The sequence below is a fragment of the Rhincodon typus genome, chromosome 5 (assembly GCF_021869965.1).
Source record: "Rhincodon typus isolate 14 chromosome 5, sRhiTyp1.1, whole genome shotgun sequence".
Classification (NCBI taxonomy): Eukaryota; Metazoa; Chordata; class Chondrichthyes; order Orectolobiformes; family Rhincodontidae; genus Rhincodon; species Rhincodon typus.
In genome coordinates, this window is record NC_063336.1 from 71,817,653 (window position 1) to 71,839,096 (window position 21,444).

The 21,444-nt window shown below is 40.8% G+C and overlaps 1 protein-coding gene across 1 annotated transcript in view; it reads right to left on the minus strand.

Annotated features, from left to right (window-relative positions):
• Window positions 1-21,444, minus strand: part of ift172 (intraflagellar transport 172) — a 174,366-nt gene that overhangs the window by 7,558 nt on the left and 145,364 nt on the right. The window contains exons 37-45 of the mRNA XM_048597064.1: window positions 20,726-20,789; window positions 17,758-17,844; window positions 15,002-15,118; window positions 12,312-12,422; window positions 10,032-10,151; window positions 9,269-9,364; window positions 7,871-7,930; window positions 3,446-3,544; window positions 973-1,126 (exon numbers count right to left, since the gene is read on the minus strand). Coding sequence (XP_048453021.1) covers window positions 973-1,126; window positions 3,446-3,544; window positions 7,871-7,930; window positions 9,269-9,364; window positions 10,032-10,151; window positions 12,312-12,422; window positions 15,002-15,118; window positions 17,758-17,844; window positions 20,726-20,789 — 908 coding nt within the window. The remainder of the gene's footprint in view (window positions 1-972; window positions 1,127-3,445; window positions 3,545-7,870; window positions 7,931-9,268; window positions 9,365-10,031; window positions 10,152-12,311; window positions 12,423-15,001; window positions 15,119-17,757; window positions 17,845-20,725; window positions 20,790-21,444) is intronic.

The window sequence follows — 21,444 nt, forward strand, 5'->3', positions numbered from 1 at the left end:
ACGTTTCGGGCCTAGACCCTTCATCAGGAAAAAAAAAGGGTTTAGGCCCGAAACGTCAGCCTTTCTGCACCTATGATGGTGCTTGGCCTGCTGTGTTCATCCAGCTCTGCACCTTGTTGTCTCGGATTCTCCAGCATCTGCAGTTCCTACTATCTCTTATACCGCATTTGCCTTATCCCATGGCTGCAACAAATCTAATGGAAAGGTGCTGAATTTCAATGTAGAGATAGAGAGAGAGAAAAAGAAAGCTGAGTGCAACATTCAGGGCACTGGCAGGAGTGGGAAGATAAATGTTGTCATCCTCAGAAAGAACAGTAGGTTAAATTTCAGGGATACACTTTGACTTCTCATCTGGCACTTCAACATGTCTGAAATCTGTTGCAGAACAGATTGCTGGTCTGCTGTGGCACCCTCCAAAAATCTTTGGGCACTGAAGCTGAGCTTGTAATAATAATCACCTGAGTTTGCAAAACAGTAAGCTAACCTTGCAGTACAGAAGTCTGAGTCAGCCTTGCATTATTGGGTGGCTCCTGCTTTTGTTGCAATGGAAGCTGACACATCGACTATCGTTTATGTATGGCATTACAGCACTATTAGCATTCACTGCATACTGCTAAATAATGTCAATTAGCAAGCAGCAGGAAACAGGAAGCTGCCTGCTTCACAAGCAATGGGTAAGGTCAATCCCATACCATGATCCACTTGGCTGAAACAATTTATGAATATGAAAGCATTAGCAAATTACATGAATAAGAATGTCAAAACTCACTAGTTCAATACAAGTAAAGGCAAAATTGACATTATTGAGATACAGTGGACTTTTACCACGTTTTTAACTCACTTCAGAAATGGCTGAGGATTGTTCAATGGCTGAAGAAGAAATCATTGTTCTAGTTCTCTTCATTATCATCCCTGATCTTAATGTGACATACAACTAAACCCTAACTATTCTTAGCATAAAATAATAAATACCTGTTATTATACAAGGAAGAGAGTGGATCCCAGTGTTTACAGCCAATAGAGAGGCTTCGTAAGTATCTCGTTCATCTGTTGGTAGGACCTGCTCAACTCGTTGGTCCATTGACACAGTGAGAACCCAGTCCCTAATTTCCTCACGTTTATCATCCTGTGGAAACAAGAACATTTAAATACTTTTGATAGGCAAGGAATTGTGAAATTCAACATTCACTTCCTTGGAAAATAACGTCAGAAAACCTCAGCATTCTGATCAGCCACAGTTGGCTCAGAACACCAGTCAATTGAAAAACAAAATTTGCTTGGTCATGTGGAACTGAAGTTGAAGCTACTTGGCATGTAATCATCAGGACCGAAATGCAAGAAAACCAAATTCAGAAAGGGAGGAACAGTCTAAAAGCAAAAAACAGAGTGCTGTGTGGTTGAAGGATGATTGGTATGGCAATGCAACATGAACTGTTAACTATTAATCTTACTAACCGTTAACTGATTAAATTCAAATCAGGCAAGTAGACTCTAATCTGGGATTGGTTCTCTATAGTCTTTCCCGAAGGGTTCAATGAATATACAAATTCATTTTGCTCACAAAGGCACCTATGATAACCCTGATAAGGGAAGCTGTCTCAAAGAAATTTGAGCAATAGTTTCAGCTGGCTATTTCTTGTTGCTACTTTGCAATAAACATAAACATTGGGTCAGCTGCCTCCCAATGCACAACAATGGCTCCAGCTGCCAGTCAAGTTCCAAAATCCAGAGTTTAAGCTTACGCAGCTGATGGCAGCCCCACCATGAGCTCTCTTCCCTTGTAAGCAACTCCAACTCTTTCCACAGCTAATCTGAGGCAGAGCCAGATTCTGGTTGCAGCTTTGTGGTTGTATTTTCAATTCTGAACCAAAAATGAGAATTCAAACATACACTGTATATTATAGGTACACCCACAGGAATTTTCAGATCCTTAGCTAATTCAGATCCAAGAATGGAAGACAAATGGGCTCCCAGCACTGGAGGACCAATGGAAGATACCCTAACACGCAAAGATCAGTAAGCCCACTGTGAAAGTTGCCAACCTGAAGTCAGAGACTGCAAGGGGCCAGTGAAAGCAAGTTTACTTTTATGTTTTAAGAAGCCACACGGTTGCCCCGACGCAGCTTTGGAAGGTTACCTTCTCTAAGGGATATCCAGGAGCTGCAACTGTGGCCCAGAAGCCATCATGCATCTATGGTGTAATCTACAAAGTCTTTAACTTTCTGCCTGTCCTGATCTTAGCTACCTATATTACTGACTAAAAATTCCAGTTGGTGACGGGAACAGGACTACAACAATTGGCCTCATTTGGCTGCTGGCTGCTTCCCAATCCTGAGATATCCTCATTCAAAAAGGGTCAGAATCAGAATCATGGCGTTGAACTGGTAAGGAAGACCGGTGGCACGAAATTGCATGCCTTGCCCATGTCCGATCCAGATCTGCACTGTTTTGAATACCAAATCTTTGCTCTGAAATGAGTATTTGACCACATAACCACGCCATTACAAAGGTCCTCTATTTCTGCACCTTTAGCACCACTAAGATAGCTCTGTCTCAGTTTATTTGTTGCTGACATCCTCATACATGTCCTTGTTAACTCAGCACTTGACTGCAGTCCACCCTCTGTAATATTTAGATTATCACAGATTTGTTGTCTCTGACCTAACTTGCATCAAGTTCCATTCCATTATTACTTGTGTGCTTGTTGACCTACATTGACCTCTAATCAAACAACATCTTGCTTTTAATATTCCCATCCTTGCTACTCCTATCTCTGCGATCTCCTGAAGATATACAACTCTCTGAAGTATTTGCGGGACCCTAACTTTAATTCCTTCACCATTGGCGCCTCTGTCTTCAACCATTGAAGTCCCTCGTATGGAATTAACCTTCTAAGCCACTGCCACCTTCTTTAAGATGCTATTTAAAATTAACCTCTAATCAAGTTTTTAATAATTTGTTCAAGGTTCTCCTGATGTGGTTCAGTGTTAAATTTTGTCTGCTAATACTTCTGTAATGTTTCTTGTCACATTTTATTAGGTTAAAATTAAATACAAATGGTTGTTAACGACATAGTTGTGGATTGCTAAGAGTTGCAGAGAACATAGCAACATCAACAATTATGAATAAATGCCAAATAATTTCATTTGTGCAACAGAGGGCAAAAAGATTTGCTTCAATGAAGGGTTTTCAGTTCTAAAGACATTTTATTCCCCAATTTATCCAAAATCATGTCACCCAATTCAAATAATGTTCAATCTAGGCATTTTTTCAACAGAGCTGTTATCACTCAAAAACAGACTAAAGCTGCATTTGGGAAGGAAAACTTCATTAAAAAATTTCAATCCAGAATTCAGATCTAATGTACAGATATGAAATAATGATACTGTTGCCAATAGACATATCATATATTGCACAGACCAAGGACATTATATTTTGAACTTACCAAAATATGTTGTTTTATAGGGACGGGTATTTCAAATGGAATATCTGTATCTTGAAAATCAGAATGATCAAGTGCATCAAGATTGCCCTCCTCAATTGCCTGCAAATATAAGATGCACAAGAACATTATGATAATCCTTAGTCACTACTTTGAAGACTATTTTATTCACAGGCCCTATTGTATCTAGTGTTTTAACTTCAAGGCAAGAACAAAGGTAACAACAACAATATCAATTTACATTTATAAAGCACTTTTAACATCACAGAACCATCCAAAGTGCTTCACAGGAGCATTATCAAACAAAATTTAGCAACCACCTACATAAGGAGATATTAAGATGAATGATCAAAAGTTCAGTCAAGGAGGCAGGGCGGCACGGTGGCTCAGTGGTTAGCGCCAGGGACCCGGGTTCGATTCCACCCCCCCGGGCGACTGTCTGTGTGGAGTTTGCATATTCTCCCCATGTCTGCATGGGTTTCCTCTGGGTTCTCCAGTTTCCTCCCACAGTCCAAAAATGTGAGGCTAGGTGGATTGGCCATGGAAAATTGCCCATAGTGTTCGAGGATGTGTAGATTAGGTGGATTATAGGGTGATGGGTCTGGGTGGGATGCTTTGAGAGCTCTGAGAGTCGATGTGGACTTGTTGGGCCGAAGGGCCTGTTTCCACACTGTAGGCATTCTATGAGAAGATAAGCTTTGAAAAGCAGTTTAAAGGCCAAAAGAGAGATTTAGAAGATACTGAGGATTAGGGAATTTGAGGCAAAGTTTAGGACCTTGGCAACTGAAGGTGGAGTGATTAGCAATGCAAGAGTAACCATAATTGGAGAACAGATTTCTCAAAAGGCTATAGGGTTGAAGGAGGTTAGACATAGGAAGGAGAAAGATAATGTAGAAATTTGAAAACAAAGACAAATTTTAAATTCATTCAATTAAATACAAATGGTTCTTAACTGGGAGACAATCTAAGTCTACAAGCACGAGGATGATTGGTGAACATGGGCAGCACAGTTTTGGTTAGCTTCAAGTTTATTTAATGCAGAATGTCAGGGTGCCCAAGATTTGTTGGAATAGTCGGGTTTAGAGCTAACAAAGGACATAAATGCAAGTTTCACCTGCAGATGAGTTGAGCTGACATGGAAACAAGCAATCTTATGGAAATAGGATTGTTAGTGAATACGTAGATATATGGTCAAAGGCTCAGACACATCCCAAAGTCAAATATGCACCAAGATCAAGAACAGTCTGGTTCAGCCTCAGACAGTTCCTAGAACCAGGGATGGAACCTATAGCTATGGGATGGAATTTAGGTATGACAAAATTTTTGTGTATTCAGTATTGGATGTCAGACAAACAATCTGACAACTTGGAGAAAGTACAAAAGTTGAACGAGGTGATGGTGACACAGATTTGGATTTTACCATAGAATCCCTACAGTGTGGAAACAGGCCCTTCAGTCCAACAAGTCCACACCGATACTTGGAGCATCCGACCCAGACCCATCCTCCTACAACCCACCTAAGCTACATATCCCTGGACACTATGGGGCAATTTAGCATGGCCAATCCACATAACCTGCACATCTGTGTACTGTGGGAGGAAACCAGAGCACCCGGAGGAAACCCATGCAGACACAGGGAGAATGTGCAAACTCCACACAGATAGTCACCCAAGAGTGGAATTGAACCCGGGTCCCTGGTGCTGTGAGGCAGCAGTGCTAATCACTGAGCCACCGTGCCGGGTGTCAGGTTTCTACTGCATCACAATACTGAAGTGACTTCTGCTGAAACCACAATGACATTCTTTGTGGCTGTGATTGTGAGACACTAATTGTACTCACTTTTCTTGATTTATATGCAACCTTTGACACAGTTTATCACATCATCCTCCTCCAGTGCTTCTCTGTCTTCTGAATGGGTGGAATTGCACTTGCCTGTTTCCAGTCATATGTATCAAATTGCAGCCAGAGAATCCCATGCAATGGACTCTCTTCCCATTTCCTTAATGTTGCAACAAAACCCTGGAAGATCTGTAGAAACTATGTCTGACCCTGTCCTATTGTTGTCCCTCGCCAACATCATCTGAAAGCAGTATATTTCTAAATATGCCAGTACGTTTCTCATGGGAAGTAACCAGTAGCAGGAATAGCAGCAGCTCAGTTGTCCCTCAACTGGAGGAGGATATGATGAATTTAAACAACTTAAACAACTGAGGTTTGATTAGGGACCAATTTCTTGGCAGTTGGCATTTTTCAGTGAGATGTTTGCCTCTCTGTGACTTCCTGGGAAGTACTAGAGCTGGATATAGAGCTCTATGGCGCAAGACGTGTCCATCAGCTACTCCTGTGGTCCCAATGTGTTGATGGTTTGGCTGCTTGGTCCCAGCAAAAACCAACGGACACTCTACTGCTTCCCTTGCAGCTTTAGCAGTGATCTCTATATTGGTGACATAGAAGAGGCTGCAGAGCTGAGGCCCTCTGATGGCCTTCAGAGTGGAAAGCCAGCTGCCATTGTCATTTTCCTGTCAGCCAATTCTTCACTGTCTCTTCCTGGTAACATCATAGGTCCACCCTTCTATCCCAGCAAACTGCTACCTGAAAAACTCTCCGACTTTAAGAAGATCCCGTCTAGTGGATGCAATTCAGATGGTCAGATTGCACCTCCTCTTGAAATCTGTTCTTCACATGGCTAAATGTAATGGGATCAGGGATGAATCTTACATGACATACTCCCATCAAAGTTCCAGAGGCACAGTCATACAAATTCTAATCCAGGTGGAGGCATGTTACAATATTCCTCTGGTGGAAGTTGTGGTTGATGCCTCCGTGTCTGAGTCACTTAAAATACATTTTCTGCAATCCCCCTACCCAAACCTGACCTGGTTCTCTCCCTGAAAGCAGGCCCACATTATATCCTTGAAGTGGTCAGTATACTACATTTTGTTTAATAAAGTGACCTCAACAAAATGATGGCTATCTCAATCCTGTGTTACATCAGGTTGTACTGGACTACATACTACCATACAAGGACATTGGAGACTTCAACATAAGGCTGCTGCATGCCACCTCTGATACAGCTTCTGGCAGTCACACCAGTGATCCACTGAAATGATGAAACAATTTGAAAATAGCCTTAGGATCAGAAATATTGGGTTCATGAAAGCAACGCTTTAAATAGCTAGTTATTTTTTATTAAGCCATAACCAGAGGGCATGAAGAGAAATCCCAAAGAAAGACTGTGTTAATTCCCATATTTTCATGTTTAAATTCTGTTTCTTTTAGAAGGTAATCTTGCTGAACTCAAAATGATGAGGTTGATTTAATGGTTGCATTTCCAGAAGCTAGTGAACACCCTGCACTCTACAGACATTCAATTAATGTTGACACAAAGGAGACGAGGAGAGCTGTCTGCTTCCAGCCAGCTCTAGACAAAAGGAAAAACAAGATCCATTATGCAAAACAGATAGCAAGAACTGCAGATGCTGGAGTCAGAGACAACACAGTATGGAGCTGGAGGAATACAGCAAGCCAGGCAGCATCAGAGGAGCAGGGAAGCTGCTCCTTTGATGCTGCCTGGCCTGCTGTGTTCCTCCAGCTTCATACTGTGTTGTCTCCATTATGCAAAAATAAACCCTAAAGCTTTTCCTGTTAACTCATCACTGCACAATAGAAACAGGAAAAGGGCAGGTAAAGCTACATTTTTCAATTAACTATCTTTAAGTAGCCCAGTAACAACTGAAATGTCTTGCCACTTGATTGAATTTGGAGCTGGGTGAATGGCTTAGATACATAATTCTGCGATTCTAAATCAGCTGCAGTTTGACCTTCAGAGGGAGAGCAGGACTCCAGACAGCCTGCCTTGGCCTCTTCATCTGTGTCTCCAAGTTTCAGTTTGGAAGGAAGTCTGCACTTTACCTGCAAGATGGAAACTTACTGAGCCAGGTCACCAAGGAAACTATCATTAGTCACTCTGGGAAATCGTAACTCACGTGAACTGATTTTTAACACTTCTGGATTTACCAAAACTTGTAATCTGTAACCTATCTCCTCTTCTGTCCTGTCTTCTTTAATTTCCTGAGTGCTGTGCATGTGGATGGGGTAGTAAAACAATTCCCCCACAGATTTAATTTTTATTTAAATAAATAAACCCTATCTACCCTAAAAGTTTTGCTGTGGGTTTATTTCAAAAAAATGGAATCTGAAAGCCAGGATTTAGGGAACATCGTTTAGTCTACCTCAAAGAATGGGAGTAAAAAAGAAAAGACACAAATAATATCTTTGTGTCTCAACTTAAGAGGGGAAAGGCAATCATAATTTAAATTCACCCCATTCCCCTACTGTCCATGACATTTACACTTATATTGAATTGCAGAGCAAAATTTTCGAAATGACATTAATAATAGACTGAAATTAAACAATCAGAGGACTTACATCGCAAAGATCCAGGAAACGATTCAGGAATATAAAAGCCATGTTCTCCCAACCAATTGCCTGTTTTATTATGGAAATAAAATGATCTTTTAGTTCACTGAAGTATAGTTAGTAAACAAAATTATATGGATGTAAAAACTTGCAAGAAAAAAATTTGAAAGGATGCCTTAATATCTCCGAGACAACAAGGTGCAGAGCTGGATGAACACAGCAGGCCAAGCAGCATCATAGGAGCAGAAAGGCTGACGTCATTTTTGTGACTTATTGCAGTTCTTGCTTCAGTAGCTGCCAGATTGGACATTTAATGGGGAGTCTAGGGATGACAGGGGTGTTTGTAGTGGAGAATCCCCTGTGTTATTACCCAGGAAGTAGAACATTTCCCAGGTAATTATCCAGGTAAATCAGTAGGATCTCTCCAAAGTCTCTGACTCTAACTAAAAAGCTGGAAACTTTTTGGAGAGTTCTTGATGAAGGGTTTAAATATCCAGAGCGATTCATGCATAGTGAGCATTCAGACTTCCATTCGGTCCTGATAAATTTCTCAATGAGTATGCCTTGTCACTTAAGATCCAGAGACCAGAAGATTTGGGCCTTTATTAACTTTCTGCTAGATACTAACTCAATAGTAGCCATGATGTGGAGGTGCTGGTGTTGGGCTGGGGTGGACGAAGTTATAAGTCACATGACACCAGGTTATTGTAATAGATCACAGAATCCCTACAGTGTGGAAACAGACCAATCAGCCCAACAAGTCCACACCGCCCCTCCGAACAGCATCTCACCCAGACTCATTCCCCTAATTTCCCATGTCTAACCCACCTAACCTAAACATCCCTGGGCACTATGGACAATTTAGCAAGGCTAATCCACCTACCCTGCACATTTTTGGACTAAGGGAGGAAACTGGAGCATCCGGAGGAAACCCACGCAGACATGGAGAGAACGTGCAAACTCCACACAGACAAGGCTGGAATCGAACCCGGGTCCCTGGCGCTGTAAGGCAGCAGTGCTAACCACTGAGCCACCGTACCATCAAAAGGTTTATTTGGAATCACAAGCTTTTGGAGCACTGCTCCTTCATCAGGGTAAGTGTTCTGAAAGCTTGTGATTCCAAATAAACCTGTTGGACTATAACCTGGTGATGTGTCACTTCTAATTCAATAGCAATAGACTGTTCTTTCCTTTACTGGAAAAATAAGTGAATTTCAAGAAAAAAGTGTTTCAGTGCTGTTTCAGTTCAGAATATAAGTTTTCCAGAGTACTCAGTGAAGAATGTCCATGCATGGTATTTATTCCTTTTATTTTTAAAGTTTATTACGAGAACTATTGCTTTGCAGCAACCCTACAATACAGTGCATCTCTACTAAAAGCAGTCATTGGTAAAAACAGAATATATACCTTAGCTGCCATGCCAGCCTCATAAAATGCTTTGTCAGCAGGGATGATGTCCGTGTGCCTCAGCAAAGAGATGGATAATTTTGCTGCAACCGTGTCCTGAAGTCAAGAGTCATTGAAAATATTTAGACATGCAATAGATTAAATAGCTTCCAGAAAGTCCAATTACTCTAAACAAACCTAGTGATCAGGCTACCCGCAAACAAAGCAATTCTTCATGCGTATTTCATCATTGAAAACACTAAAATTTTCTATAACAAGAACAGAAATTACTGGAACTGAAGTTTCTGAGGAAAGGTCACCGGACTCAAAACATTAACTCTGATTTCTCTCCACAGATGCTGCCAGACCTGCTGAGATTTGCCAATTTCTGTTCTTGTTTCGGATTTCCAGCATCTGCAGTTCTTTCAGTTCTGAAATTTTCCGTTTCAGAATCAATCTATCGCATAGAAACTGTTAAATTGACATTATGAAAAGCAAAAATTGAACCATTGATAGATAATTGGATTTTTTTATTAATTTATAAATCACAACTCTATAATAGGCACTGCAGACAATTGCTAACTTAGTTTTACAGCTATAAAAATCTTGTGAATTTGAATATAAAAATGATGCTTCTCACAGAAACGTTGTAGATGTTAGAAGTCAAACTGTTTAACAACAAAGCACTTAACAAAAGAAAAGTCACTTTTTAATGTCAGGATGTAGAAGTATATAAACTTTGATAAACACTATCTTGGGTCATCATACACTAACATAATCTTACCAGCTGGTTGACTCCCAGTGACGCTGCACGAGTAGCATAATAGTGGGAAATCAGCAGCATTTGCTCAAACTCTTCATGAGCAGGAGAACTGGCCTCCGAAGATTTAACTAGATTTTCACACTAGAACATTACAAAAATACAACCCAAAATTGATACACTGTTTTCATCTACAGGGCAAATTGAGACAAAACAGGCCACAGAATTGAGAGTGTTACATTAGAAGTGCTATCTACAATATCGCAGATACAGTGACACACCTTAAATAGGTCATATTTCTGACTTCATTGTGGGATGGAGGGGTGGGAATGGTATGGGAATGATCAGAGCAGGGAGTAGTTACTGAATAAGCAGATTCAAGTATTATACAATAAACTATAAGATTGCAAACGCAGACAAGTCTTGGAAGGCAACAAAGTAAAATTGGAGGACAGAGTCTTGGAAAGTAATTGTCATTGGAGCCAGGTACAAAACTAGGTTGGTGGACTAGGAGTAGACCTCACATCTCCCATTTATAGGTGCTAAACCAACAGATGAAGCAAATAGTAAATCTAAAAAAAAATTGGTTATTAAATTTATAATTTAGAATATCAGAATGTTAAACTAGTATACATCTTGAATCTGAACTTATTGAAGAAAGCCCTTTCCTACAGTCAAATAAGTTATAAAGATAACAAGAAAAACATTAGAACTCTGCTGTTTTATAATAATGCAAAGACCTTTCTTCTCATTTAAATTCTCTTCCCCACCTATCTGCCTTTTCTATTTGTTTGCCTTTAAAATTCTAATAATCTTTCTTTTATAAAAGAAGTTAGAATGCAAAATAAAATTTTCTGTCTGCCTGTCTCTATGTCTATCCCTTTCTTTTTTCCTGTAGTCTCACAAATATTAGAATTTTGGTCTCATTGCCATAAATATTGTGGTTTTGCAATTGTCAACAAACTAGATTGACACTGGTAGTGTCCAGAGGACCAGGCTCATGCTTTGGGGACATAGGTTCAAATTCCACAATGGCAGCTGGAGGGATAAATCTGGAATTAAAAGTTAGTCTCAGTAACAGTGGCCAGGAAGCCATTGTCAATTGTTATAAAAACCCATCTGTTTCACAAATACCCTGTAGGGCAATAAATCTGCCAACCTTACCAATTCTGGCCTATTTGTGGCCATGGATCCACAGCAATGGGATTAACTTTTAAATGCCCTCTGAAATGGCCTAGCAAGCCAATCAAATCAAGGGCAATTAGGATGGGCAACAAATCCTGGACTTGCCAGTAATACCCACATCCCATGATAAAAATAAGAATACACGATCTCTTCCCCTCATTGCCTCCGTCTCTCTTTCTCCCACCATTCTCACACATTCCAGTCTCACTTTTTCACTTTTTAATGTTTGTGTAATTGGAATGTAATTCATTTTCTTTCCGTACAGAAACTAAATTACAGTCAGCAAAATTTTTGGAAACATGTCCTCTTAATGCTTTCTTAACAAAAGCTTTGGTCCCAAAGCTGATAAAAACAAACAAATAATTTTCAAACTAGCTGACTGAACGGTACTGATTCATCCTGAGAAATTAGACGTACTCCACATGATTAGACAGCACAATCTAAATTCAGCTCACAGTTCTGGGCAAAAGGCTGAACTCCAGGCCTCTGCTTTTGAAGGGGAAAGGCCATTTAACAAAAATATTAAATGACTACATAAAACAAACTCCAATCGTTAAGTTTAATTATGTTATCGAGAATGCTGTATTTTACATCATTAAACACATATTTGTCAAGTTGCACATTTTTAGCTCAGGACAAAAACAGCAGAAAAAATGTCAGGTTATATTTAAAGAATAAATTATCCTTGGATAGTGGTCACAAATGTGAACTGCATCAGAGTTGAGAATATTATTATGTGAGGAGGCTGTCATCTGGGCTCAAACAGGTCGAGATAGCTGAATCACAATCAAGACAATCATGCTGTGCAGCAGTCATTGTATTTTTCTTTATACGAGGAGATCAAAATGATCTCACCTTTATTTATAAAAAAGATGAAACACATTTGTTCTGAAATATTTTCACCATGGTCTTTTACTCTGGATTTATGTTCAAAGAATATTTGAAAAAGCTTTTTCAAAAATTGATAGAATGAAACAATTTTAATTCTAATTGTCTGGATTTCTATCTAATTCCAAGAATAAAGAACAATGATGCAACACTTTCTGACATCCAGATGTTGGTATAAATCACAATTTGTTTCAATATTATTTTTCTCATATACATAATTGTTGCACTAACCAGATTGAAGAGTACATCACGAAGATCAGCCCATGTCCTATATGCATCTGCAGTATTTTTATCTGGCATGTTTATAATATCCATAAAAATCCGTTTGTAAATGTTAAAATTCTGCATATAAAAGGAAAAGAGTGAAACAGATCACAAAACTAAAGCAATGAAAGAATACTAATTTTTGAGAATCTTTTCCATTTTTCAAAGACTTACATAGAAACTTTAGGAGCAGAAAACAGTGATGTGTCTCATTATTAAGCACATGTTATCATTGAAAAAAAATCTCATAGGCAAAATATTTGAGATGGAAGTGTGCAATGCCCCGGGGGTTCTGCTTGATCCATTTGAATGGCAGGGATAGACTAAGGTAGTTTACAGCTTCTGGCCAGGAAATATCAGGAAGCTTACAGGCTTCCCTGCAGGGATTGATGCAAGTCACTGGGAAAGCTCTGGAGGAATTTGCAAACCTAGAGTAGGAAAGGAGAGATAAGCAGTAATGACTGACAATTGCTTTGTGAGATCCAGAGGAGCACTCTTACTGTGTTTAGGAATGGAAAAATAATTGTAACAGTTATTCATTGCTACTGTGGGAGGTAAGGGAGGAAATAGCTGGGGCCTCAGACGAGGTTCCAGAGGACTGAAGAATTACCAATGTTGTTCCTTTGTTTAAGTAGGGAAACTGAGATAATCCAGGCAATTACAGACTGATGACCCTGATATCAGTGGTGGGGAAGGTGTAAGAGAAGATACTAGAGAAAAGATTTATTCACATTTAGAACCAAAGGACTTGTTAGTGATAGGCAGCAAGGGATGGTGTGTGGAAGATTATGTATCAGCAACTTGACTGAGTTATTTGAGGTGACAAGAATGATTGATGAGGGAAGGGCAGTGGATGTTGTCTACATGGACTTTAGTAAGAGGTTTGATAAGGTACCCCACAGCAGGCTGGTACAAAAGGAACAGTCTCATGGAATCTGGGATGTGCTGCCTAGATGGACAAAGAACTGGCTTGGTCATGGAAGACAGAGAGTAGCACTGAAAGGGTGATTTTTGGAATGGAGATCAGTAACTAGTGGTGTTCTGCAGGGATCAGTGCTGGGATGTTTGTTGTTTGTAATATATATAAATGATATGGAGGAAAATATAGGTGGTCTGATTAGTAAGTTTGCAGATGACACTAAAATTGGCAGAATTGCAGACAGTGAGGAGGATTGTCAAAGAATACAATGGGATATAGACAGATTACAGATTTAGACAGAGAAATGGCAGATGGAGTCTAATTCGGACAAATGACAGTAATGCATTTTGGAAGATCAAATTCAGGTGTGTATTATACAATAATGGCAGAACCCTTCGAAGCACTGACATACAAAGGGATCTGGGCGCAAAGGTCCACAGATCCCTGAAAGTGACAACACAGGTGAATAAGGTGTTCAAGAAGGCATACACTACGCTTGCCTTCATTGGCTGGGGCATGGAATATAAAAGCCAGCAAGTTATGTTACAGCTGTATGAAACTTTAGTTAGTCCATATTTGGATATTGCGTGTGGTTCTGGTCACCACATTTCCCGAAGCATGTGGACGCTTTGGAGGGGGTGCACAGAAGGTTTACCAGGATATTGCCTGGTCTGGAGTGTTTTAGGTATGAGGTGAGGTTGGATAAACTTGGATTGTTTTCTCTGGAACAATGGAGGCTGAGGGGTGACCTGATAGAAGTCTACAAAATTATGAGAGGCATGGATAGGGTGGATAATTAGTGGCCTTTTCCCAGGGTGGAAAGATCAACTAAAAGAGGGCACAGGTTCAAGGCAAGAGGAGGAAAGTTTAGGGGAAGAGATGCATGGAAAATCTTTTACACAGTGGGTGATGGGTGCCTGGAATGCACTGCCAGTGGAGGTGGTGCAAAAAAGCACATTAGCAATGTTTAAGGTGTATCTTGATATACACATGAATGGCAGGCAAACATAGGGATAGAAACTACGCATGGGCAATAAGTAAAGGGTCTAAATTAAGGATTAGGAACTGGCGCAGGCTTGATGGGCTGAAGGGCGTGTTCCACTGTTGTATTGTTCTTTGTTTTTTTAAAGGTCTCTATGACTGGCCTGCTGGTTTTACTGAGCCAAATGTCTATGACTCTATTATAATATCCACGATGGATGCTGCACCTTGTATGCCATTAAAATTATTCTCTGGTCCTATACACATCATAGGATCTCAATTTACATCTGCAGCCCGAATTAAATAGCCAAAGCCAGCGAAGGAAAGCATGAGCAATGCTTGTATTTTTACTCCTGTTCCACCCAGTTTCTTTTAGGTATAGAGAGTTAAAAATTCCTATTTCTTTTTCTGCACTATATGTTTGGGCTGAAAACTTGATTCATATTTTCCATTACCAAGCTTACTGCTTCCTACTACTGTTGAATGCTATTATTTCTAGCAAACTGTTTCACATAGTAAAGTTTTTAAAACAATAGTCGAGGATAATTTGCTTCAACAATTCTCTAGTTTTTATTCATAGTCCCAAATATTTTAAACAATAGTGTACAAGTATTGATATGAATCCTGCAATCCCTTAAAATATTATTTTAGAATTGAATAGAAATGGTTTTCACAGCTAACACTCATTCAATAATACCTCACAAGAAAACAGTTGAAAAAATTTATGACGACTGAATTCCTCTTTGATTTCACTTACTTGGGTATTGGCAGGAGCGCCGTGTTGAACATACAGATTTAAGGCCTTTTCAGTAAGACCTTCTTTGATAAGGTGTGTAACATATAGAGCCACATACTTGTGGAGAATTTTGTAATTCTAAAACATACAGGAGAGTTAATGCAAGATTTAATATACAGTCAAAGTTATTGGAAACTCAATACAGAAAACTTAAAGGTATTTCACACATGTGGATACAAATAAAAGTTTCTGCCACTGCTTAGTTTTCAGTATATATATAAAGACCTGAAATAATGCACAATTTATAGCACAGAGACAAGCCAATTAGCTCAACTGGCCTATGTCACCATCATCATTGGCAGTCCCTCGTAGATGAGGATGATTGTTTTTCACGCTCAGGGTGAGTCCATGGGAGGCTGTACAGTAGAATGCAGCTTCTGCAGACACTACTATGCTTGGGGCAGAACGTGGTCATGGAAAGGGGTAGTTGGGGCATTGGTGTGGCAGTGCACTCCTCATGCTGTTTTCGCCTGGCTTCCACTTTGTCCCTGACAGCAAGTCATGAGGTACTCGACACCTTCCCAGATGCTTCTCCTCTACTTTGGATGGTCTAAAGCCAGTAATTTGCTGGTGTCAGGGGGAATGCTGCACTTTGCCAGGTGAGGCCTTGAGGGAACCCCTGAAGCATTTCCTCTGTCAACCTGGGGCTCGACTGCCGTTTCAGAACTGGGAGTACAGCACCTACTTGGGAAGTCTCGCATCGGTCATGCAGATGATGTGCCCACTCCATCACAGCCTATCAAGGGTGGTCATGCCTCCATGCTGGGCATGATGGCCTGGTCGAGGATGCTGGTGTTGGTGCTTCTGTCTTCCCAGCGATTTGTTTGTTCTTGCACAGGCAGCATTGGTGGCACTTTGAGGTGTCTGCTGTAGACAATCAACATCTCAGAGCCATTTAGGAAGGCAGGAACCACCACAGTTTTGTCTACCATGAGCTTGGTGTCAAATCTGATGTTGTTGTCCTCGAACACCCTTTTCCTCAGGCGGCAAAAGGCTGTGCTAGCACACGGCAGACTGTGCAGGATCTCTTCACCATAACTGCTTTGGTCGACAGGACACCCCCAAAGTATTGGAAGCAACCAAGATTCTCTAAAGCATCCCCGTGGACTTTGACGATCAAGGGTTCACTCTGCAATGCTGGGCCTGCTTGGTGAAGGACCTTTGTCTTGCGGATTTTAAGGGTGAGACCCATGCTCTCATATGCCTCTGTAAAGGTGGTCTGGAGTTCGTCCTAGGAGTTTGCACATATGCAAGCATTATCCATGTACTGCAGTTTGATAACACGGGTTGGGGTGACTTTGGTTTTGGTTTGAAGGCAGCGGAGGTTGAATAATTTCCATTGGTTCTGTAGGTAAGCCCCACTCCAGCTGGGAGCTTGTCGGCAGTGAGGTGAAACGTTGCAGCAAAGTAGACTGAGAAATAGCATTGGCGGGATGATGCAGACCGCCTGACACCAGTCCAAATGGGGAATGGATTGGTGGAGGAGCCATTTGTTATTACCACGGCTTCCATGTCATTGTGGAGCAGGCGAAGGATGGAGACAAACTTCACGGAGCAGCCAAAACGGAGAAGGACGCTTCATTATACATCCCGGTTCACAGTGTCAGAGGCCTTTGTAAGGTCAAAGAAGGCCATGTATAGGGGTAGGTTCTTTTCTCTGCATTAGTTCTACAGCTGTTGCACAGTGAAAATCATGTCCATTGTGCCCCTTCGTGGCCAGAAGCCACACTATGATTCCAGGAGGGATTCTTCAGCTACAGAGAGTAAACAGTTGAGGAGGACCCTGACGATGGTTTTTCCGACAGTCGACAACAGGGAGATTCCCCTGTAGTTACCACAGTCCGAATTATTCCCTTTGTTGAAAATGTTCACGACTGTGACATCTCGGAGCTCTACCCAGATGATCTCCTCCTAGACAAGGCAGAGAACAGGCCTTCTACCACTATAAGTATCTATTGCCTTCCTGGACCCATCGTGCAAAAGTTAAATGAAACAGTAAGGTCTTTTGAATGAATAGTTTCTTGAGGAATAATTTGAAGCTGCTCTAGTAATTTTCACAGAGTAATTACTAATTTTTATCAAATTCTTTTACAATATGACAGGAAGTACACTCTCCGATATCACTTTAAACGGAATCAAGAACAGGGGCCCAGAAACTGATGAAATTAAAACACTGATGCCGTGATAAAAATTGAATTGCAATAAAAATAATACTGCTGGCTCAATTTAGGAAGTCTTTGAAGAACGAGTTCTTTATTACATGGCTTTAATTAGCAGAATTACTTTACAATAACACAAGTAAAACTCTACCAGTTTACAGGTCATGAACTTTGGCTCACCATAAACTGGAACTTTTATTATTTTGTGGGATAAGTCTACTCAGAGGGTACGTTTACAGCTATAAAACTTATAACTATGATGACACACTTTCCGAAAGAACTTATTGCATTTTTGTATAAACATCTACCCTGGGTAGTATTTATCAACGCTTTTAAAAAGCATTGCCCTGTAATAAAATACTTTCTAGTTCCTTCAGATTGAAGGTCATTTACATAAAGAGAATTTCATATTATATAAACAAACAAGCACTTCTTTTTGTTAAAATTAAATGCCAAAATGTTCAAAAATATTAAAAGGTGTAAATGTAACAATTATCATTTAATGAAATTTTGGTCAATATTATAGAAAATATTCTTAAAAAGGTATTTCTGTTCTACCTGCTTATTAGCAGTTTCAATGCATTTTTCCCATTGCCCTCGTTCAACATACATGTCAAGTGCAGCTATCACATCCACTCCGACCAGCTGAAAAAAGGTATAAAAGAAAATATATGAGAAATATATGGAGAAACCACCAGTTCAAGTTGGGTGAAACAAAACTAAAATGAATGTTTTACTTCACTTCTTTCTATTCCATGGTCCTAGTCTCTCTCTCGCTAATCCATAAGGAAAAGCTAATTATACGCTGGTCAAAATTTCTTCAAAGCTAAAATGTGTGTAACTTTCAACAGTGTAGACTGTATAATTTTAGCTCTCTTTTAGCTGGGATACTGGCATTGCACTTTGTAATTTGGTTTCTTATCAGGTTCACCACAATCAGAAAGTTTGTTGCCTTCTGAATTATTAATGTAGTGCTACAGCTGAATTCTTCCCATTATTTCCAGAGATTTTGTCACAGCAATTCAAACTCGCAACAGAATGAGACAGGCAGAGACTTCAGTATAGATCTTTAACTCATTCATTTTGGCAAGAACTCAGACTTAAGGCAGAGGAGATTATCTATTGGTAGTATGTATCGGAAGTCTACAAGCATTGAGAGCACCTTCCAAACCCGTGGCCTTTACCACTTAGAAGGATATGGGCATCAGATGCCTGGGAACATCATCACCTACAAGTTCCTCTCCAAGTCACAAGTCATCGCAACTTGCAGGCATTTTAATGTCCCTTCACTATACTGGGTCAAAGTCCTTGAACACCCTCCCTAACAACACTACGAATATACCTACATCAGATGGCAGCAGATCAAGACGGCAGTTTACCACCACCTTCTCTAGGGAAACTGGGAATGGACAATAAATACCGCCATTGGGAAAATGCTAGAAATGATTACTAAGGAATTCTTAATAGCACACTTAGAGCACAGTATTATTAGAACAAGTCAACATAGTTTTACCAAAGAGAAAACCTACTGACAAATTTATTGAAGATTTTTGAGGAGATTGGTGGTAGGCTAAGTAAAGGAGTACCAGTAGCTATAATATGTCTGGATGTCCAAAAGGCATTTGATAAGGTGACAAATAAAACATTAATAAGCAAGATCAGGGCTCATGGAGTCAGAGGTAAGATATCAGATGGATAGAGGACTGCTTAATGAATAGGGGGCAAAGTGTGGGCAAAAACAGGCATTTTTAAGCTGGCTGGCTGAGACTATTGGAGACAACAAGGTGCAGAGCTGGATGAACACAGCAGGCCAAGCAGCATCATAGGAGCAAAAAGGCTGAAGTTTCGGGCCGAGACCCGTCATCAGAAATGGGGGAGGGGAAGGGGGTTCTGAAATAAATAGAGAGAGAGGGGGAGGTGGATAGAAGATGGATAGAGGAGAAGATAGGTGGAGAGGAACAGACAGGTCGAAGAGGCGGGGATGGAGCCAGTAAAGGTGAGTGTAGGTGGGGAGTTAGGGAGGGGATAGGTCAGTTCAGGGAGGACGGACAGGTCAAGGGGGCGGGATGAGGTTAGTAGGTAGGAGATGGGGGTGCGGCTTGAGGTGGGAGGAGGGGATAGGTGGGAGGAAGAACAGGTTAGGGAGGCAGGGACGAGCTGGGCTGGTTTTGGGATGTGGTGGGGGGAGGGGAGATTTTGAAGCTTGTGAAATCCACATTGCTACCATTGGGCTGCAGGGTTCCCAAGCGGAATATGAGTTGCTGTTCCTGCAACCTTCGGGTGGCATCGTTGTGGCACTGCAGGAGGCCCAGGATGGACATGTCGTCTGAGGAATGGGAGGGGGAGTTGAAATGGTTCGCGACTGGGAGGTGCAGTTGTTTATTGCGAACTGAGCGTAGGTGTTCTGCAAAGCGGTCCCCCAGCCTTTGCTTGGTTTCCCCGATGTAGAGGAGGCCACAACGGGTACAGCGGATGCAGTATACCACATTGGCAGATGTGCAGGTGAACATCTGCTTGATGTGGAAAGTCTTCTTGGGGCCTGGGATGGGGGTGAGGGAGGAGGTATGGGGGCAGGTGTAGCACTTCCTGCGGTTGCAGGGAAAAGTGCCGGGTGTGGTGGGGCTGGAGGGGAGTGTGGAGCGGACAAGGGAGTCACGGAGAGAGTGGTCCCTCCGGAAAGCAGATAAGGGTGGGGAGGGAAAGATGTCTTTGGTGGTGGGGTCGGATTGCAGATGGCGGAAGTGTCGGAGGATGATGTGTTGGATCCGGAGGTTGGTGGGGTGGTACGTGAGGACGAGGGGGATTCTTTTTTGGTTGTTATTGCGGGGACGGGGTGTGAGGGATGAGTTGTGGGAAATGTGGGACCCTTTTTGCTCCTATGATTCTGCTTGGCCTGCTGTGTTCATCCAGCTCTGCACCTTGTTGTCTCGGATTCTCCAGCATCTGCAGTTCCCACTATCTCTGGCTGAGACTATTGGAGTGTTGCAAGGATCAGTGTTATGGGCTCAACCGCTTCCAACCTAATTAATAACTTAGATGAAGAGACAAAGAGTAATATACTAGAATACTAGATGTCACAAAATGGGTCATGTCTTCTGTGCTGTTCTTTTCCACCAGTTCTGTCCTTGATGACTGCTACAAGTTGGACAGGAAGGCCAACAAACTGCACAGTCAGTGGAAATCACCTCAGCATTGCTGCTGACCAGATGATGTTGCCAATGATTTCTGCAATTTCTAGATATGTACTCATAGGAGTCAAGGTTCCTTGCAAAGTTCACAATTTGTTAAATTGCACCCATTGTATAAAGAGATCACAGAACAGAAGGAATTAAGATCATATAAACTTACAAAGTATTTATTTCTTTAAATCCCTTCAATAACTTCTTTCTCATAAGAAAAAAAACACAGAAATCTAACATCTAAAGCAAACACTACTTTGATATTTAGACATTATATAAAGATTTATGGAATGTCTAATAAATGTATGTGATATCAGTTTGTGGTGCAAATCAAATTAAATTCTTACTGAATCCACTTTGCCTTGATTTTTCAAATATTCCTTATAGCGTTGATCAACATAGTCTTCATATCTGATAATAAAATAAGGACGGGAAGAAGAAAGCGCTTAGATTTAAATAGGATCTTGTACATTTTCAGGTTCAAAAGCACTTCACAGCTAATGAGTCAGCTTTGAAGTATAGTTACTAGTGTTTCTTACACAACTGCAACAGCCAAACTACATGCAGCACAACTCCGTCATTTACAATAAGTACGAAAAATTGATTTGGTGGTCTTGGTTAAAGGATCGATTGTGGCCAGGGTATGGTGAAATCTCCCATGGGATCTTTTATATTCACCTGAGCAGTACTGGGCTGCAATTCAACATTTCATTTGAAAATTACATCTCAGACATCACAGCAGCCTTCAACACTGCTCTAGTTATGATTCCCTAGATTTTGAGGGAAATATTTGTTTCCATAGATCTACTTCAAAGCAACAAATTATGTGATTCCCTATGTGCCGACAGGGGGCGCTACCTGCACTGCTGTCAGCCCACAGGGAATCAAGTAATGAACGTGGCATCACTAGAAGTGAAGTTATACAAACACATTTTTGCCCATATGTCCAAGAGTGGAAATTGAGTCTATTCGATCCTGTCTCAATATTAGTAGCACTGTAAAGTCACACACACTTTAGCAATATATGATTCATCTTTGAATTTTGTCAGGCTGTTATTTAAATTGA